General features: G+C 37.8%; 1 protein-coding gene across 1 annotated transcript in view; it reads right to left on the bottom strand.

Moving 5' to 3' along the window:
- The window catches only part of BRWD3 (bromodomain and WD repeat domain containing 3), a 1896258-nt gene that overhangs the window by 1765308 nt on the left and 110403 nt on the right, over window positions 1-20547 (bottom strand). The window contains exons 5-8 of the mRNA XM_044057276.1: window positions 16930-17080; window positions 8580-8678; window positions 6514-6674; window positions 5505-5726 (exon numbers count right to left, since the gene is read on the bottom strand). Of these exons, the coding sequence (XP_043913211.1) occupies window positions 5505-5726; window positions 6514-6674; window positions 8580-8678; window positions 16930-17080 (633 nt within the window). The remainder of the gene's footprint in view (window positions 1-5504; window positions 5727-6513; window positions 6675-8579; window positions 8679-16929; window positions 17081-20547) is intronic.

Genomic DNA, 20547 nt, shown 5'->3' with positions numbered 1-20547 from the left:
CACAAAAAGCACAGAGAATAGGCTTAAAATTGCCCACAAGGGCAGCTAGTCTAGTACTTGCCTATGAACCTACAAGAAGCATCAATAGCATAAATAGAACACTGGGCCAGATCCACTAAAACTACTCCTTTCTAAGGAAATTTGAGAAGTAGATGCATGTTTAGTATTTTGATTCTTTTTGAAAGGAAAAATGAGACCAACATTGTTATGACATCAGCATCTTCCCCAGGGATGGGCACAACATTCTGACTAAACAGGCAGTCTTCTCTGTTCCGTCTCCCAGGACAGACAAGAGCGGCTCTCCCTTGCCTACTAATGGAACCTCAACAGCCAGAGGGCATAGCTAACCCCAATCCATACCAGCTGTACATGCTACACCAGAAGGACTTGGGGTAAAAGAGTAGTGGTCAGACAAACAAGCTATGGCCACAGCAGAATTACCCACCTGCAGCTGAGACAAACTGCTGGCCTGCTGTAGTGGCAAAGGCTATTTACTTAACTTTCTTTTTGTGGCTGGAAGAGGGACAGACTGAAACCAGTGATCCGTTTCATTGTCAAGCTAAAAATGGTGCCTCCTTCCTGGGAAAAATAAACAGCAAAATCTGGAAAAAATGTTAAATCTTTAAAAAGTCACTTTACTTCCCACAAAACAGCAAAAAACACGAACACACTTTGCTAACCTCAAAAAGTAAAATAAGCAGTTTCTCTACAGAAAATGTTTTTCAAGTACTTTAAACAACTTTTAAACTGGCAAACAAAGCATGGTCCCATTTAAAAGTGCAGTCAAGTCTCATAATAGCCCATTAAAATATACACACCTAGCTTAAAACTTACTTTCCTAAACAGGAAAGTACAAGAATTATAACTGGAAGTCCCCTCCCAAAGGGACCTTATCTGCCCAACAAAGGAACAGTATAAGCAGACTATCAATCCTCTAAGGCCTGCAATGGAGAGTACCCTTCTGGGACAGGATAGCTCTCATAAGGGCTTGGTGCCCCAAACATGTCTTGAGCTTACAGACTATTCTGGCACGAGGAAGATGCCCTGAACCTTTGGAAGCTGGCCAGCTGAGCAGTTATATATCCTTGGCAGGCTATAACTCATATAAAGCTTCAGGCCGAGGCAGGTGATTAATATGATGTACATCTGTTAATGCTTGGCCAGCAGAGTTGCCCTTCCTGAGAGTCCTGCACTTACCACCTAGCTGAATGGGGTAGACAGTCAACTAATAGAGGACCCTACTCTGCAAGACTGACATGTCTTTAATAAGTCAAGGAGGTCTGAAAAAAGTTAGAGACTTAATTAAATCCAGTTAAGGCCAACTTAAAGAAGAAAGAAAATCTCCTCCTTAGAAGAAATCATCAGAGACAGCATGCCTGAACTTTTCCTTGAAGAGGAAGAGAAGCATGAGCAATGTCTTCCTCCACAGGAATATGTGCAAGCCTACTACCAAAATGTTAGTATAACCAAAGCTACGACAAGCTAATGTTAAGATTCCAGTACAGAATCTATGGACCAAGGCATGAACAGCTCCTCCTTGGTCTTATGCTGAGGAGGGTTGAAACCTTTTCAGTCATTTGATCCACTAAAGAAACACTGGAATTCAAATAGGGAGCATCATCCATCTTAAGAATTAAAGTCCTCACAGGGTGCAAAAAAAAAAAAAAAAAAAAAAAAAAAAAATACATGCACAACCTTGCCAAATCTATCCAAAGCTTCAATGTTTAGTTTCTGCAATCATGCCAATCCAAAGAGATCACAAAGACTTTCTAAGATACATGGTCAAGATCAGGTCCTTCTGCCTTCTTAAGACCAGACAACAATAACCATTGTTTCCAGACTGTACATATGGCATCGCTGATCACAGTAACCATAGCAGGGATGGTACTAGATTCCTCATCTTGTGGGCAGTTGTAGGAAAAAACCCTCACCTGTCTTTAGTTATGTAAACTTGGGGGCCTTCAAAGTTTTCCTCCCAGAAAAAGGTACAACCTCTCAGTCATTTAAGCAGGCTTTCACACGGTCAACATGAATAAGGTCTTCTATACCACAGCACTACAGCAGGTGACAGGCCATGGGATACTGGTGTATTGAGACATTCCTGATAATGGTGGTGCAGAGATGAGAGGACTCATCAGGATACTTTCCCCCATGGGTATGCATCCTCATCTATGAGAGGAGGTTCCATCATGGTTCTCAGTCATGTATCCAAGACCCATAAGCATGAGTCTAGCAAATACAAAAAATAAAAAGCAGTTAGTAAAAAATACAGTGCATTTAAACATTCATTGTACTATTATTAAGGCTAGATTGACCCTCCTCCCCCTTTTTACACTCCCACATCTGATACTTGTACACACAGAGCTGCTGCATCTCTGAGGAAAGGGAATATGCCAGTGTACCACAAAAAACAGGCTACCACATTTGCACCATCAATATCCCTGTTCTGAGCATCACAACTGTAGTCTACAGAATTTCAAAAGTAATCCTCTGCCAAACAACTGCTGGACTCAAAAGGGCATGATCTGTAATGCAGGGGGGGCCTGCTGGACCCTTCATACCCTAAATAAGTAAGCCCTGTTAGAGATACAAGTGACAAGTGTCTTTTGTCCAAACAGTGCTTGGAAGTAAATCCCACCTAGGGGACTAGGGGGACTGCTTGTCAAGCGCAGGCCACACAAGTGTTTCAGCCATTTAAGCAGGGAAAAGGAGATACTCGTACCCAGTGAAGCAGCTCACCAAAAAGTGTCTGACAGGGTGGGCAACAATTGCCATGGACCTATCATCCCAGTGAAGTGGAATATAATGAGTATCTGCTCGAACAGATTCCAGACACTTGAGCAAAGAACCTTTCCACCAGCATCGGTGATGAGCACCATCAAAAATGTCAGCATTTTCCAGAAATGGGGTTACACAAGACTTTCATACACCTTCCAGTGGCTATGTTAATGATAATGTTTTACACTGTGGTCTCTTCTTCTAGAGTAAAGACAATGCTGCAAAAGATCTGTTGTAGTTATCTTGAGGCCAAGGTTACTTTAATGACTTCAATTTCTTAAGCAATGAATGCAGAAATTTTTCTGCAATGAACACTGAATTCAGAAATGCATGCATGCAAAAAGCAGTCACCAAATAGACTACGCATCTCATCCTGGTACACGGGTGTACACATGTGGCAGCTTCACAGAAAAACAGCCAGAAAGAAAGTCTCCAACCATATATACACGCACCAAAGCAAACTCCTCAGTATTACATCTGTACCAGCCATGTACAGAGCATAAATCACAGTTTTGTCTACCATGATGTGCAACTTCACGCAATTCCTGATTTTCACAAGTGGCTTAGTTTTCTGCAGTATTAATGAAAAAAAGGTTAAAGTATATAAATGCTGATATTGATAGCCTTAAACAACACAGGATAATTAGAAAATTCCCATATAGCAAGGCAAGACAGAAACTGGAGAACACAACAAATTAAGTATTTAAAGCAATATTAGATTTGAAAATACTATACAACATACAGGTAAAAACAGTTTGAAGTGAACATTAAAGATATTACTGACGATCAATGCAGGGAAATGTGTCTTAGTCCTAGACATGAACAAAAAAACTAGGACATTTAGAATTACATGGAAATGTTGGCAAAAATATTTATATGCTCCTGTGAGCCTTGGAAAATACATTCCCACAGATGAGAGGTGTATGTTGGAGAAGTGATGATTCTGAAAGAGGTTCTGCTTAACCTCAGTACTAAGAAATTTTAAGGAGGCGAACACTCGGGTGACAGTGGTTAAAAAAGCTACAGCTAGAAAATAAACTAAAGACAAGTCATCTATAATAGCTGAAAGATTACAGAAGTGTGTTATTTGGAAAAGATGACTATCAAGTTGAGATCTTCTAGGAATGCTATTATATGCTTTTATATATATATATATATATATATATATATATATATATATATATATATATATATATATATATATTTGGAACAAGCTTTATGATTTGTTAGAAAAAATAGTCTAATAATTTTATAGACTGTTTAAAAACATAACTGTTTCTCTGTTTTTTCGTGTTTTATCACTAACATGAACTTTGTACATAGTGTTTGATGCGTTTTGATTCTGTGTAAAAAAATATTTAACAAAATTGAAAAATTGGTCAAGTTCTAAGATGTTTAATGACCATTTAGCACTATCTTTAATAAAAATTGCTATAAAAAATAGGTGAAAAGAACTGTATAGATTAAAAATATGGAACTCAGAACTATTAGGAATAATAAACAGAGTTACAGCATAAACAAACATAAATAAATGAATGGGCTGCGTGGGATGTGCAATGGCAGTTGGCAAGAAGAGGACAATGACAAAGAACAAATTTACCCAAGATGTGTATCTACTTAATAAAGCAGAATCCAATATAAAGGTATGATGTCATAGGTCAAAGATGTGCAATATAGGGAAAATAAAACAAATCACTAATTACTTGATCTCAAATTATGTAGAAAATAATTTGTGTGAGGATTAAGCTGTTTTTGCTTAATGCACAGTGTTAAATCAAACATGGGATTAAGACTAGAAAGAATAGTCGATTGCGAGATTCACTTACATGCTTAACAATAGCAAGTTACTGAGAACTGAATGTAAGCACAATGGACATGAAGCTAACTTATTAGTACTGTATAGCTCATTCCCTCCAATGGGACTCTAGAAAAGAGCAGCGCCCACGCTGATAATTCAACTGTCCACACACTTCAAATGTTCATATCCCTAGAATCATAGGGTTACTAAAATGGAAACTGAGAACATATTTTGTTCTTACTAACTGTAAAAACATTTTAATGCAAATTTCATGTCATATTGTAAAGCAATCTTGTGTAGTGTACATTCAGGGGTATTCTAAACAGAAGGTGGGAACATATTATCAGGGACTGTTGTACATGTTAAAGATACTGGACAAGATTCCAAAGACCTGCTCTCAGTGCAAGGGACTTACTCTAGTGTAATACATGAACAGGCCATGACCGACAGCATTCCTTAAAATGGCCATGATTAATAGATTACTACATACAACTACAAATTGCCTTTCCAAGTTAACGCTGATGCACAGATACCTGTATTTTTGTTATCCCACAAAAGCTAACTGCTTATTTATTTGACATTTGTTGACCGTCTTAGTCCATCTGAGCTAGTGCCCATTTTCAGTAGAGAGACAGAGAAAAACTCCACAGTAAAAAAATTATACAAGTACAAAAAGAAAAAAACTCAATTTTCACAGCTCCACATTAGAAAGTATATAATTAAAAGGACAAGTTGTACAGAAGATAAAATCATAGTACAAAAATCAATTTCACTGTAAATAGGCTAGTGTACAATAATACAAATTAGTTTCAAAATATAGGACAGATGAACAGATGCAGTACAAGGAAAAAAGTCTACAAGTGAGGGATTAAAAGAAAAGGGCGAGTATAGAACAGCATATGGAATATATGCTTATTCCTGGGCATACCTGTATGGATGTGATGGAAGAAGAATGTCCATGGAGGACAGCAACAGGAGCACAAGTTCGTAAGCACCACACTCGAATTACTTTATCACAGCTGCCAGCAGCAAACAGTGTGTTCTCATAGTTTACGGCCATATCGGAGATCTCTGCAGAGTGACCTCGTAATGTTGCTAAAAGGCGACCATCATCAGTTGCCCATATTTTCACTATGCAATCATCTGACCCCTGAAATTAAAGTAGAATACATCAAGAGAAGAATTACACAACAGTATATTACAGGATCCGAAAAATAAAAGCCGAAAGGTCACACACACACACACACACCAACATTTTATGCACATGTCTCACTATAAATCACTCACAGATGTCAATGTGTCAAAAAAAAAAAAATCGGGTAAAGAAAAAAAAAAAAAAAAAAAAAAAATCAAACCAAGCATTTCTCCATGATGCTCATCTGGAATAAACTTTTCATCAGATTGCATTGATCATATCTGATTTACACCTTCTGCAGACATCAACTCAACATTTAATTACTTCTTAATTGTGTAGCCTGACACTTGTCTAAAAAGACTGAGTTGAGTACACACATTAAACAATCAATGCATCAAACTAGTTCACAGCAGACTGGTTTGCACCACTCTTCATTCAAAGGACACGTGTGCACGTATATATACAGACAAACACACACAAACTATTATCAAGTAGTCCTTAACACATGCTCTTACAGAAAGGAGCAAATGCATACAATAAAAATGACAATGAGAAGGCATACCAAACACATAGCATGCTGCCTCATATACTTTAAGCATTAGGACTACTAACACATCAAATTTTGATTTTAAAACAGAATAATACAGGATAACGGACATTTCAGCATCTGCAATTCTATCCATATCCACATCCAAATTGAAAGACTTATTTAAGCAAACAAGGCAGAGAAAACTCCACATCATTTAGCAGAGACTTAGACAGTGAAGTATTTGGAAAAAATTAAAAAACTCCTTAAACTTACTGTAAAAACTCTTCTTCCTGTACGATCAAATGTTATACAATACACAGCTGACAGATGTCCCAGAATTCTCCTATGCATCTTTTTGTGCTGATACATGGAAGTTGGGAAAAGGTTGCTCAAACGGGCACAACCAGTTAATGATCTGGCACCGATTAATTTGACTGAAAGAAAATGCAAGCAAGTTCTTTAGTGATCTATCACAGAGCATTCACAACTAAAATTAAACAGGAAGTATTAAGAAACAATTTACCTAAAAATAAAAATTGTGAGGGGCAGCCATAGACAAACAATTCTGAGCACACAGACAATACACTGGCTCTTTTCAAATTTGCTGCAACTGGAAAGAACACAATCCATACATACAAACAAGAAGAGTTAGCTAGGCAGACACAGAAAAGGGATATTTATTCCCTGCAAACAACTTCTAAACATTTATATTTGGAGATGGATGATCAGGAAAAACTCTCTCCTTCATAATCAGTTACCTTAGAACACAAACTATAGACAAAATGCACAACACGTTTTCTTCTGTAGTAGAATTAATACAACCTGCCTAAGTCAGAGGAAATAATGGCAAAACACGAAACTGGGGAAAAAAGAAATAATCTAGTGTAATAAAATGGAAAGCTATAATGTTCCCAATGAAATGGAAAAGTTCATAACAGAAGCAGCAAGTATTAATGAAGAACTAAGCACCCATGGTTTGTCAATAATGCAGGGACAGCAATACAGAATAAGACATAAATGGACAAAACAAATCCACTAATGATACAATCTTAATGCAATTGCTATAAACTTTTACTCTACACTGCAGAACAAATTAGGTTTAGTATAAATATGTACACCCAACAAGGAAGATGGAATAATAGGGACAAAACTTAACCTGTTGTGTTCCACTTCTTCCTTTTTGCTTCTATAAAGCCACTTTTCTAAGCCCTCTATACCTACTGCTTTTCATATCTAATTTGCTTTCACACTGTGATAACACTCTTATATTTAATATACAATAATTCCTGTTCTTTGGGGTTTATGTCAGACCAAAACTGACAAATCTTAGTGTTTTTATCAAAAAAAGGAAAGAAAAATAAAGGCTAAAACAACTTTCATCAAACCTCTGAGGAAGTTATTTGTGCAAGATGGGCAAGTACTGCCAAGTTATGTTAGCATGGTAGCCTTCATGGAGCAAGTTCAGAGATTTGCACACCTACAAAGGAAGGCACCGCAGATCCTTCTCCTATGTAAATGCACACACATTGCCCACCAAGAAAGGGGGGAAAAAAAAGACCCTACTGCTGCCAAGGTTGGCTCTAAGCCCACAAGGAATGAAGAGGCCACAAGTTTGTTGTAAAGCCGATGGGTGGCAGAAGGCAAGGAATGAAAAGGTTAAAAACAAGTAGTCTAGTAGAAGCTACACATGTACACAAAATTTTGAGTAACAACTTAAAAAATGTTTCATTACCACTACAACGTTCTTGCAAGTTTTACAAAGGGGCTATGTGGTGACCCATTTAGATATCTTCTACAGCAAGAAAATCACACCACAGTATACTCTCGCATATTTAATGTCAAAATCTGGACATTTATCACGCACTTGCACTTCAAAGTTACTACTGTAATAAAGAATGGCATGTGCAAGGAGAATGGAGCACATGAAAAGCAATTAAAAGAAAATATATACAGCTAATATTTAAAAAAAAAAAAATTAGGACAGATTCTTTCCAACAATATCCAAATGATGTGCTCTGGATCTTACAACTTGCGTACAGACTTCAACATGGAATACTCAAGTAGTGACAGTGGCAAGAGATACCCCAGAGCTACACCAGTATCGGACAGAGTTTTGCCAAGTGTGGCATAAGCTAGTACTGCTGTCGAAAATGCCTTTGGAAAACAAACATTTCCTTACCTGATCTACAGCAGGGACATTTCATAAATGACGTGTGTTGCTGCAAATTTTTTAGCACAGTAGAGTGAATTCAAGAAACACAGTTGTTTTCTAAACACTAAACTAACTTTTACTCCATTATTAAAAGCTTTGCTCTGTACTTCTGAAGTTTTATACTTGCCTAAATTTGGCGATTTTCCAGAGTTTAAAGGTGGTTCTGGAGGCCTGCCGTTGTGTAATGCTGCTAGTGCTGATCCCTTCCATTCTTTACAGCTACAGTCTGCATTAAGGAGGAAAAAAACAATGAACATGAAAGTAAAAACACACTTGTATGATCAAAGTATTTCATCTTTACTACCCCTCATATTAATGTACTAATAACATAATGGAGATGCATCACAAGATATGTGGAGTAAAAAAAAAAAAAAAAAAAAAAGTCCTGCCTGTACGTAACAAAGGGAGAAAAATCCGATAAAGATTCAAATCTCAAGAGTCTAATCTCACACTGTTGATGCTTAAAGCGAGATAAAATTGGAAGGGAAGTGTTCTAAAAGGCTGGAATTATCAGTCTCCATATGCCTGTTTATCCTGTACAGCAAAATCTTAATTCAAAGCATTTCAGCTTTTCCCAGTTAGGGGTCGCCACAGCGGCACAAAAGTCCACAGACCGATTGGCAGTGGTGTTTTTACAGTGTCGAATTTACAGCCTGGTGCACAACCTTCGCAGTAGAGACACACACACACACACACACACACACACACACACACACACACACACACACACACACACACACACACTCCTACCTGCATGTCTTTAAAACTCACTCGACTGCAGGGAGGACATGCAGACTCCTCACAGAAGGCGCTCCAGACAAGAATCAAACCGAAGAACCTCTTACTGTGAGGCAACAATGCCAACAGCTGCACCACCATGGCCGACAAATTTTTAATTCAAAGCTAATATGTAATGAGGCTGGTCTGTTCTTTAACTTGTCTATTCTTGTTACAGTCTATCTTACTAGTCTTTCAAAAAGACTACTTGGGTGTATTTTATTCTTAGTGAGCATTCCTGAAATTCACACGACTTATCTTGAGGTCAGCCAAGTCAACATAATTTTCATCAGTATGAGGTGGCAGCTGTGGCAAATGCAGGTATAGAATTCTCACCATTGTCCAGCTGCTCTCCTTAAGGCAACCTATGAAAATAATTTTCTTCAGGGGTACTGGTAATTTCCTGTTCTCCCAAGAGCTCTTTGCTTTGGCCTCAATCTTGCTTCTGATTAGGGGTAAAGTGGCAAAAAGCAGATTCCATACTTACAGTGCTGGACTTCAGCATTCTCTCATTCCATATGCAAATATTCAGGAGCACCTTGCTGGCTAGCAATATCAAGTTTAACAGACAGTTTATAGCTCTGCAGTCATTAACAGTTCCAATACTTGGCTAAGTACCCTTTTATAGAACATTCAAAAAAAAAAACTTGAAAAATATGCTACTCTTGTATGCAAGCAAGGAGACATATGCCACGTAAATATTTATTATTAGTCCGTGGTGCATTCAAGTTTGACTTAGGGTTTGCATTTTCAGATAGCAAGAGACATTCTACTAAAACTGTTAGCTGTAATGTATTTAAATGTGCTTGCTTGTTTTGCATTTGTTGATCAGCAAAGCCCAACTGTGCAGAGACTAATTTTCAGCAAAGGCTTAGAAAGAAAATATCCATTAGTATTACAGTTCCAATTTTTGATTCCAATTACAAATACAGACAGCATTCACAGAAGGTAATGGATAATCTGGATTATATTAAAAGAAAAACACTTATCTGAAATGTACAGTTTTACACACAAGAGCAAAAGCACATCATCTGGAACCCACAATTCTGTACAAGAGATTGCATGACATAAAAGACCTCAATAATACAAGTTTTTAGAATTTTTCATATTAAAAGGTTTACTTGATGTACAATTACAGTTTTTACTTTTGGTCAATATAAACTTGATATGGTTTACAGCTAAAATGTTACGATGTGAGGGACAAATCAGATATAGTTTACAGTTAGTAAGAAAGAATTTGCTGGCCTGCATAATATTTTCAATTACTATTAAGTAAGCAAAGTTCTACAAGATAAGAACAGTAGGGAAAGATGACACTGATGAGTTATGAGAGCATGTACTGATTTACTAGTTAAGAGTAAGACATTTACAGTATTACGTTACAGGTAAAACAAATAAGATATTACTGGTTACACAGCAAGACATTTCAAAGGTTTAAGTTACAGGCACTCAAACTGCAGAGCGAGTGTTAAACACCAACTCATAAACTTGTGTATGAACTCTAGCCCATTGTGACTTCAGTTCCTATACAAAAGTTGGGAAAAGTAGATTAACCTTGTGAAGAGCATGGAAAAAGCTTAAATTGAGTTTTGAATTCTGCAAGATTCTCTATTACTCTTAAGTAGGCTGAAATGGAGCTTCAGAGTTGAGACAGTGGGAGCAGGTTAAGTTCCCAGTTTTATGGTTTGATTTACTGGTGGCGAAATACAACTTCATACAGGTCTACATCTCTAACAGTAGTATTTTAATGAAGAGTATTCATCACGAGCATGAGTAAGGCACTGAAGAGTTCAGAAGACTTGCAGTCACTATTAATACCCACATTCTTAAAATGACATTGAGTACACTCTTAAATCTGCCTATGGCCATCGCTTCCAGAATTCTGATTACATTACTTAAATGAAGTTCGACACAATAACTCATCCATTTATAACCCCAGTAGTCTGCCCATATTGAAAGCTCAGCTGAGAAACGTAGTGGGACTGTACCTTGGGTGAGGCTCCAGCCATACACAAATTTTTAGCTTTTGGGACTTGAGTGTCCACATACGTCTTCAGAGCCTCCTTATTTAAACTGCTAATATTCTAGCTCATATTGTTTAGAGCTAGTTCTCCCTAACCACTTATACTTCAAACATCACTAGCCATGTTCCCACATCATCCTCCCTACTGAAAGTCTTCAGATTAAGTGGCACTTGGAATCCCCAACAAGAAGACTGGTTCACTAATCATATGTTTCTGCAGACTAACCAGGTGTTAAGTCAGTGGCTGTACATCTCTCCTGAAGAGTGGTAGTCAAATTCACTAGTCTTATTAGAGTTCACCAAGACTTGAATATATTTTCTATTTTGCACAGAGCTCAGCAGTCATAGCTCAGTGCACATGTTTTGGCTTCCAGGGGACAACAGAAAATAAAACAGCTATAACTATTTCAAAGTAACCAATTTTCAATGCCCTAAGATATTTTTTCCCAGAACAAATTTTCCATATGGGTTGCAACAGTTCCTCAAAGTAACCCTTTTTATTGAAATAAGAATCCCTTTGTTTACAGCAAAATCCCCCTTATCAGCACTAAGGTTTAACAGATCCCTAGGTTTCATCAATTCAGCACTCAAAGCAATTCTTGTAATTCACCATGTTTCATTCCATTTTAGGAAGCATAATGCAATCTGAAGTTTTACTTCCATTTAATCAGGTCAGTGACATGCAGGCAAAGCATTTGGTATTCTGGTTGTGTGAAAACCCAGGCAAATCAAGTAAAAAAAAAAGACCAATATTTAAAAATTAAAAATGTAGCATTTCTCTGTATTTTTAGAAGCCTTCTCTGGAAACTCTTTTTCAGTTTAAAGTTTGATTTACTACTACTTCTTTTCGGCAGTTCCGGTTAGAGGTCGCCACAGTGGATCATCTGTTTCCATTTCTTCCCGTCCTCTGCATCTTGCTCTGTCACACCAACCACCTGCATATCCTTTCTCACCACATCCATAAACCTTATCTTAGGCCTTCCTCTTTTCCTGTTACCTGGTAGCTTCATCTTTAGCATCTTTTTCCCAATATGCTCTGCATCCCTCCTTAGCGCATGTCCAAACCAACGTAATCTTGCCACTCTGGCTTTGTCTCCAAACCTTCCAACCTGGGCTGACCCTCAAATATACTTATTCCTAATCCTGTCCACCCTTGTCACACCCAGTGCAAATCTCATCTTTAACTCTGCCTCATCCAGCTCTAACTCCTGCCTTTTTGTCAATGTCACTGTCTCCAACCCATACAACATAGCTGGTCTCACTACCCTCTTGTAGACCTTCGCTTTCACTCTTACTGGTAATAGTCAGTCACAAATCACTCCTGACACTCTTCGCCACCCCATTCCATCCTGCCTGCACTCTCTTCTTCACCTCTCTTCCACACTCACCATTACTCTGAACTACTGATCCCAAGTATTTAAACTCATCCACCTTCGCCACCTCTACTCCTTGCATCCTCACCATTCCTCTATCCTCCTTTTCATTCACACACACATATTCTGTCTTAGTACTGCTGACATTCATTCCTCTTCTCTCTACAGCATATCTCCATCTTTCCAGGGTCTCCTCTACCTACTCCCTTCTCTCAATACAGATCACAATGTCATCTGCAATCATAGTCCACGAGGATTCCTGTCTGATCTCATCTGTCGATCTGTCCATCACCACTGCAAATAAGAAAGGGCTCAGAGCGGATCCTTGATGTAATCCCACCTCCACCTTAAACGCATCAGTCACTCCCACTGCTGTTGCACTACCCTCATACATAACCTGTACCACTCCGATATTTCTCTGACACTCCAGACTTCTTCATACAATACCACAACTCCTCTCTAGGCACCCTGTCATATGCTTTCTCCAAGTCTACAAAAACACAATGCAACTTCTTCTGACCTTCTCTGTACTTCTCCATCAACACTCTCAGAGCAAACATCGCATCTGTAGTGCTCTTTCCCGGCATGAAACCATACTACTGATCACTAATCATCACATCCCTTCTTAACCTAGCTTCCACTACTCTTTTCCATAACTTCATGCTGTGACTGATCAATTTAATCCCTCTGTAGTTATTACAGCTCTGCACATCTCCCTTATTCTTAAAAATTGGTACCAAAACACTTTCTCCATTCAGTTTTATTTACAACAGTTACAAAAAAAAAATTCAGAAAAAGTTACAAATTCAAGCCCACAAACAGGCTCTCTGCAAACTTTAGTGGCTCTTGTTCAATAAAGAAAGATTAAGTATTTCTGATGCCTGGCTCCTAACAAGGTTTTATTACTAAAATAAGTATCACTCAGTCAGAATAACTGTGTTAGACTCTTGCCAACATAAAAATCAAGGGTAACGTCACACTTTCCTTCTTCCCTTCATGTCTTAGAGATACTGTCAAGACCTCAGTACTTCAAAAGTTTTATCCAGACTGAATAACTCATAACTCAAGACTCTGCTCAAAGATTGCTGGCCTCTGAGCTTAAAGAGAATTCATTTACTCAGGGACAGCTGCTGCCTTTTAGTTGCTAAGTGAATAACATGCCTGCCTACTTTGCGCACACTGACACAAGCTCTTCTGTACTCAGCAGTCAGTATGCAGACTGTCGGTATGAAAAGACAACAGGTTTTCTGGTTTGTTTTAGTCAATTTGCCTCCTGACAGACACCCCCCCCCCCCAAAAAGACATGCAGTAGGTAAACTGGCATTCCTCAAAATTGCTCCAAGGTGTGTGTTCTGTGAGAAGGGATTTACTGTCTTGTACTCGCTGCCTACCAGGCTAGGCTCCTGCACCCTAAAAAACTATGAAAAGGATAAATTGGGTCATTGGGAAATGAATGAAGATTCATCCATGTGTGCAAATGTGCTCAAACTACATACACATCTATATAACACATAAATCAAGGCATGAGGAATATTCATGAACAGGTATTACCACATGCCCAGTGGGGTTGTGAATCATGAACCCAAAGTACTTTTCTTACACTTATTTGTATTTTCTACAAATAGTTTTATATTTACGAGTTTTATACTTACAAGTGTATGAATTGTAGCATGTTTTAATGCAAAACAGTTCTTCCATAAATAGTAACTAAATGATTGCTCTGCAGGGCTATTACTTCAACTATGTAGAACTCTGGTATGCAATTTTCAGGGTAACTATTTTTGGGACATTTCTAAAATAACAGTCTGTCTCACAGCATAATAAATTTTAGTTCACAATCAACTTTTTGTAAACCATGGTTTAAATCATAATTACACAAATTGCATCAGAAATCAAGTGGTGGTGGGGGGGTAGCAATGTGGTAGAGAGGAATAATGCCTTAATTACAACCCAAGTACCTGGATTCAAACATTGGGTCTGGCATCTGAGGCACGGACAGGGGTGGTATTTGTCTAGCTATTTCCTGTAGAGAGGCATGTTCCAAAGAGGAAAGCAGCTTTTGAATGCAGCAGAAACTTGGGGGGGGGGACAGGTCATTACAACCCCCAATGGAAGGATGACGTGTGAACCTGGGACCCCAACTATCCCAGTCAGCTTCAACCATGGCACAACATTCTGGGGAAGATTAGGTGGGGCAGGTAGCTGCAGAATAGGACAAGGTCACCAGGATGAGCTGATGGCTGGCTGCACGGAGGGTACAGGTGATAGTCCACAGATATAATGTTGAAAATCTGAGGGCAAATTGTTAAGTTCTGGGCATATGTTGAAATCAGTTGTGTTGCCTTTTTAACTGATGATCATAAAGAGTATGCAAGGAAAATAAAACTTAATGTGGCCTGATAGCATGAAATTTTCAGAGTAGTAATTTTAAAACCCCTTCCAACCAACTCCCATGTGAATTGCCATTGTACAAATTTCATTTGCAGACATTGTTTCAGTGTTACTCTCACAAACTGTATTTTGGATCGGAACTGCACAAATTCACAGTCCTAGCTCAGGTAGTGGCCCTTAAAATGGCACAATGAAAATTGTAGCTAAAATACTAAGGCATTATGACACAATTATAATAATGGAAAATAAAGTGCCACTACTCCATGTTTAATGAGCTTTCATAGGAAATTATTGTATTCCTAAACCACTATTTACAGACTTCCTTCCAACACTATTTCAAAACTGTTTTTTCACCATTTTTTGAAGATTTTATTTTCATAATAGATGGAAATTGACCAAGTTCTTCCACTGTAGGTCAGAGTTAGTGGTGACACAACAAATATCTGCCAGGAATATTTTGGTAATTGTGAGGGAGGTGGAATAAAGTGGCTTGCAATACTTTCTTCACTGTGTGGAACACCTCTGATGCACAGGTACAAACTACCAATATGGCTTGTTATTTTTCCTTGCACAATTTATACACAAAATAAATGTGCATACACCATTATATGCTTTACACAGACGTGTGCAGGTAGAGTATTTTTACATTTAAAAAACACCCATGCATACTTATGGAACTTCCACTCCTTTAAACAAATCTTTATTGCATTCATCTTTCAAAACATAATTCAAATTCATCGTGAGTCAACTATCATTTCAATAACTGAAAGAAAAGAAAGACTGTTACCTGCATAATGCAACTTAAAATGCATGCAATACTAAAATGTTTCTGAATGCTGATGTTTCCTGGTGCTTACACATCGGAACCTAATCATTCATAATATTTTTTAATTAAAGGGGAAAAAAAAAACACAGCATAAACCAAATACCAGCTAACCAACTGAAATAACCAAGTTAACCATGTAGACACAAAAGATGTGAGTGTAGTTTTTTTTTTGCATTTTGCACAGGTAGTCGGCCATAACAAAAAACACATTTTTCCTCCATCCAATCAAAATAAATGACTATTATTCATAGCAAAATACACAGATAACAGCAGACTTATTTTTATGCACTCTCCACAATAATCGTCTGGCCACTCCTATCTCATGACTTTCTTTTCAACATGAATTTTCCAGTTGCCCAAATCATCCATTATTTAAATCATACCTCTCAGTGTTGAAGTTGGTTTTGACTGACATTTATTGTTAAAAGGGCCATCATTAAAAATGCCAGTGAATCCTTCAGTTTAGTGTGATGCAAATCTTTTTCGTACTTTATTTTTAGCAACGGTTTACCTCTTTTTTTTTTTGTTTGTTTTCAATATCCAGGTTACTAAAAATTCTAGGTTCTCCTTCAAGACAGTTAAACACTTCTGTTTGATGTATATACAGGCAAAATCTTAACTGCTCCCAGTAAACTAATTTTCTTCCTAATCCTCCAACTCCCCAAATCCAGCTTTACCATCAACTCACTCCCTACTATCAGTCACTAAAATATCACGACCACAGCTCTACCTCCTCCTTTAAAACATAATGCATCATTAATGCTCGTTTCGTGATACAAAGTAACTCCACTCTATGTGCAGTATACACAAAATCCATCAACCCCTTTGGCTCAACCTCACCAATTACGTCTGATGACTTCTACTTGGCATCATAATCCTGAACTGCTGACAAACTTCTACAGCTATACAACCTCATAATAGAACCCTGGATCAGATACATTTAACCCTACCTCCTTTGGAGGTTATTTATCCATTCCACAAAACTCTGTTTATTATCATCCTAAACAATTTTTCCTCATATTTTAGCCACTTTCAGAAAATTATCTGGAAAAACTTGACAAAAAATGCCTGAAATATGGTACTTTACCTTTTGAATTCCTTAGGAGTGACTGTTGCCCAACACCTAGTAATGTGCGAACTCCTGGAACACTTGGGGGGACGACTTTGTCCAAAAGGGGGCAAACACGTTTGCAGACTTGGAGCAGGTAGTCTGGAGGTATGTGTTTATTGGTAGACACCTGGAAACAATGCAAAAATTTTACAATTGGCATCAGTTCAAAAGAAAGTTCAGCAAACCTGTTTACACAGTTGTCTAAAAGCAGCAACTTTACTTCTGATACAAGTTACAACAATTCGGTTCATTGCCTCTTTTCTTACTCTAGCAACACTGTGAAGATAAGGTTTGTCTATTTCAAAATGTTTCCATTAGACAACTAAAGTTGTCATTCTTAATACAAAAAAGAGAAGTGCAGATAGAAGCCTCAACAAAAAGCAGATTTCCCCAAGAGACACCTGCATTCCCATTTAGACCAGATGGGCTTTTACTCATTGTCCACAGCATTTTACAAGCCAAAACTGCATTTTGGATCAGAACCCTGCACAATTACCATCCCAACCCTCTTTTTGGCACCATTTTGCACATGGTGCAAACACAAAAGCAATTGCTGCACACTACACCCTCTTCACTTGTTCTCAACACTATAAAAAAACAAATTTATTGCTAATGAGCTATGGAAGAAAATGCAAACATACCCAAAGCCAAAGGGAATAAATAGGAAGGTATTTCTACTGATGCAACAATATTCCTGTTAAGTGACTGTCTCCAACTCACTATATCCGAGTGACGTCTCCTGGTGCAACTACAGTTAACTCCTATGGATGCCTCTAGGCATCAAATATTGCTTGTTCATATTTGCATCAATAATTCTAAAACCATGCTATGTACAAGATTTAAAAAATGTTCATCTTAAAGCTTACACAGTAGCAAACTCAACTGCATTAAAATTTGACCTGTCTAGTGCAGGTGAATTGATATCGTTATGATATTAATTTATACGGAAATCATTTTCACATTTTTCTAAATATCTCAACAACCAAGTAATACAGACATAACTCAGCGTCATATGAATGTTGTCTCAGCTAAATTAATAAAATGCTGATGACAGTATGTGTGTAACGAGCGGTTGTTGAAATATTGTAAGCGGTTTACAAAAACATTACAAATATAACAGTGTTTACTGTGACTTAAAATTCAGTTTAAGACCTAGAACCTAAACACTACTACTACAAAAAGCGTGTGCTCATAATTCCTATGGTTCCAGACATGTGAACATTTGTTTAAAAGCAGGGACATAATTTGATTCTGTCAAAAAGCTTAGGCTCCGCCCATTGGAAGTTAAAGTGCAAACTGGAGTGAATGAGATGAGGGAAGTACCACATACAGGTAGTTGTACTTTCTTTTTTTAGGGGCAGACCTTTACAGCTGTTTTTTTAGTGGGTGGGCAGAATGCCAAGCAGTTTTATACAACTTCTCCACTGTTGCATACAAAAGTATATACCCTGCAGTGCCTTTTCAATATCTGCTCCAATTTAGAATGGGCAACTAACTTCCAGTGTTCAAGTATGTGGACACATGATTAGGTCATAGCTACACATCCTGAACAGACACATTACTGAAACAGGGGAAGAAAATGTCAGAATACTGATAGAAAGTACTTAAAAGTACATGACCGTGTCTAGATGAAGCAATTACAAAAAAATACTTGTGTTGCTTTTGCAGTTACTTTTTTTAAAGTTTTAATTAGACTAGACAGACTGGTTTATTTCTGTCAGTAATCACATTTTCTGACTGGCTAGCTGTGGTCGGTGGTTTTACATTGTTTTCTACATTTTAAAAATCACACATCTCATTTCTTGGTAGTAGAGTTAGACGAGTGACATGCACGTATGTGGTGCATGTGCGTGAGCTTACAGGTCTGTACATTTGTGTGTGTGTGTGTGCTTCTATTCAGTTATTTACCTTTAAAATACTGTACTAAAGCGAACGTAGAATGATTCCAAGTTGATCTTTTTTTTCTGTTTTCAACTGTTCTTAAAGCAAGTAAAGACTTTGGTTTCAGGAGAAGGGGGTCTTTTAGAGTAACACACATCTGTGTCTTGCATATGCAATTAGTGAGCTTTTAAGCAAGTAGCATAACCATGGAAGGAGTGAAGATGAGCCTGTCATTATACAGGTAGTTGATGATTTACACACCTACCTAGAAAAGATATTTTAAACATCAAAAACACTCTGTAGTTTGATGTTCTGGCATCATGCTACCTAGGATTTCTTTATGCAAAGAAAATGTTCTTGGCTTTCAAAAGTCTAAATCTTTTGCACATAAAAACAGACAGTCTCAAAAGTCTAGATGAAATAAAAAAAAAAAAAAATATATATATATATATATATATATATACATACATACATATACACATACATAAATATGTATGTAATAATGGCAAAAAAAAAAAATTTATATGGAAAAGATATCCACAAATCCAGCAGTGGAAACTACGGCTGCCAGACATTTTGCAACTATGAGAATTAAGTCAGCTAAGCCTTTTTTCACCTTGCTAAGCACATTCTAGATCAGAGGAAATAGAGAAAGGCATAAAACAGGTTTCTCAGTCCATGGGAAGGAGCTGCCAATCTTCCAGAGTCAGTTGGGAAAGAGCTTTCAAAGGAGCTGCCAATCTTCCAGAGTCGGTCTGGAAAGAGCTTTCAATAAAAAATATTTATTGGGAGCTCCTCACATGGATCAGTTTATCTGTCCAACTGCCATTTAAAATGTCAATGGCTGGGCGACTGGGATGCACTCAGGTATTCTGTCCAAATACGATACCGTAGCCACACAAGTGACCTGGCTTGCACAGTCATAATATGGTCACATTTATCTGCTTACCAAAAACTATAGACTTTAATGTCCTTGTTATTTTTCTCCAAACTCCAAAAGGGTGGTGTATACTCAGCTAACTATAGTTTTTTTCTTCCCCCTTTAAGGATTAGAAATGTACAACCAAAGTACAGTGTACCCATAACAAGAACCCACAGCTCTGGTAATGCCTCAAGGAAAATATTACCTTCTTGTGGCATCTGAACAAAGGGGGGGGGGGGGCTCATCAGAAGGCATGGACAAAGGAAGGGGAAATTATGCAAACCTACCCAGTCCAGAACCCCAAGTTTAGAAGTGAAAAACACTGGTGAAAAAGACTGCAACAGTGATCAACACTTCAACATCTATTATAATTATGGTAAAGTTGACTATATAACTTTAAAGTGTTCATCGTGCGACTCACTGTTATGGTCATAAACTTAGAGACTACTCCCAAAGCAAGCAGTTCATACAGATAGGTATTAGGAGATACTAGAGGTGAAGGCTACTTTCCCTGTAGGATGGCTTAAGAAAATCCTGTTCTATCCCTAAATAGAAAGCCCAGTCTAATATTTGGAAAAGATGGGAATAGAAAACCAAGTAGCTACTTCTAAAATCTTTTAGAAGCCTACCCTTCAGGAAAGGAGTATTGTCATCAGTGAACTAGCAAAATGGGGCACTTCTTCCTTCTAGAGGACTTGCATTTAAATTTGTACCAATACTGAATGCAATGTGCTACCCATTTAGATATTGGGGATCACCACCCCACATGCACCTTCCTCTCAGCAAATGCC

The sequence above is a fragment of the Protopterus annectens genome, chromosome 15.part0 (assembly GCF_019279795.1).
Source record: "Protopterus annectens isolate FY-2018-M chromosome 15.part0, PAN1.0, whole genome shotgun sequence".
In the NCBI taxonomy this organism is placed as follows: Eukaryota; Metazoa; Chordata; order Ceratodontiformes; family Protopteridae; genus Protopterus; species Protopterus annectens.
The sequence above is the reverse complement of the archived record's forward strand: the minus strand, read 5'-3'. Positions and strand labels throughout refer to the sequence as shown.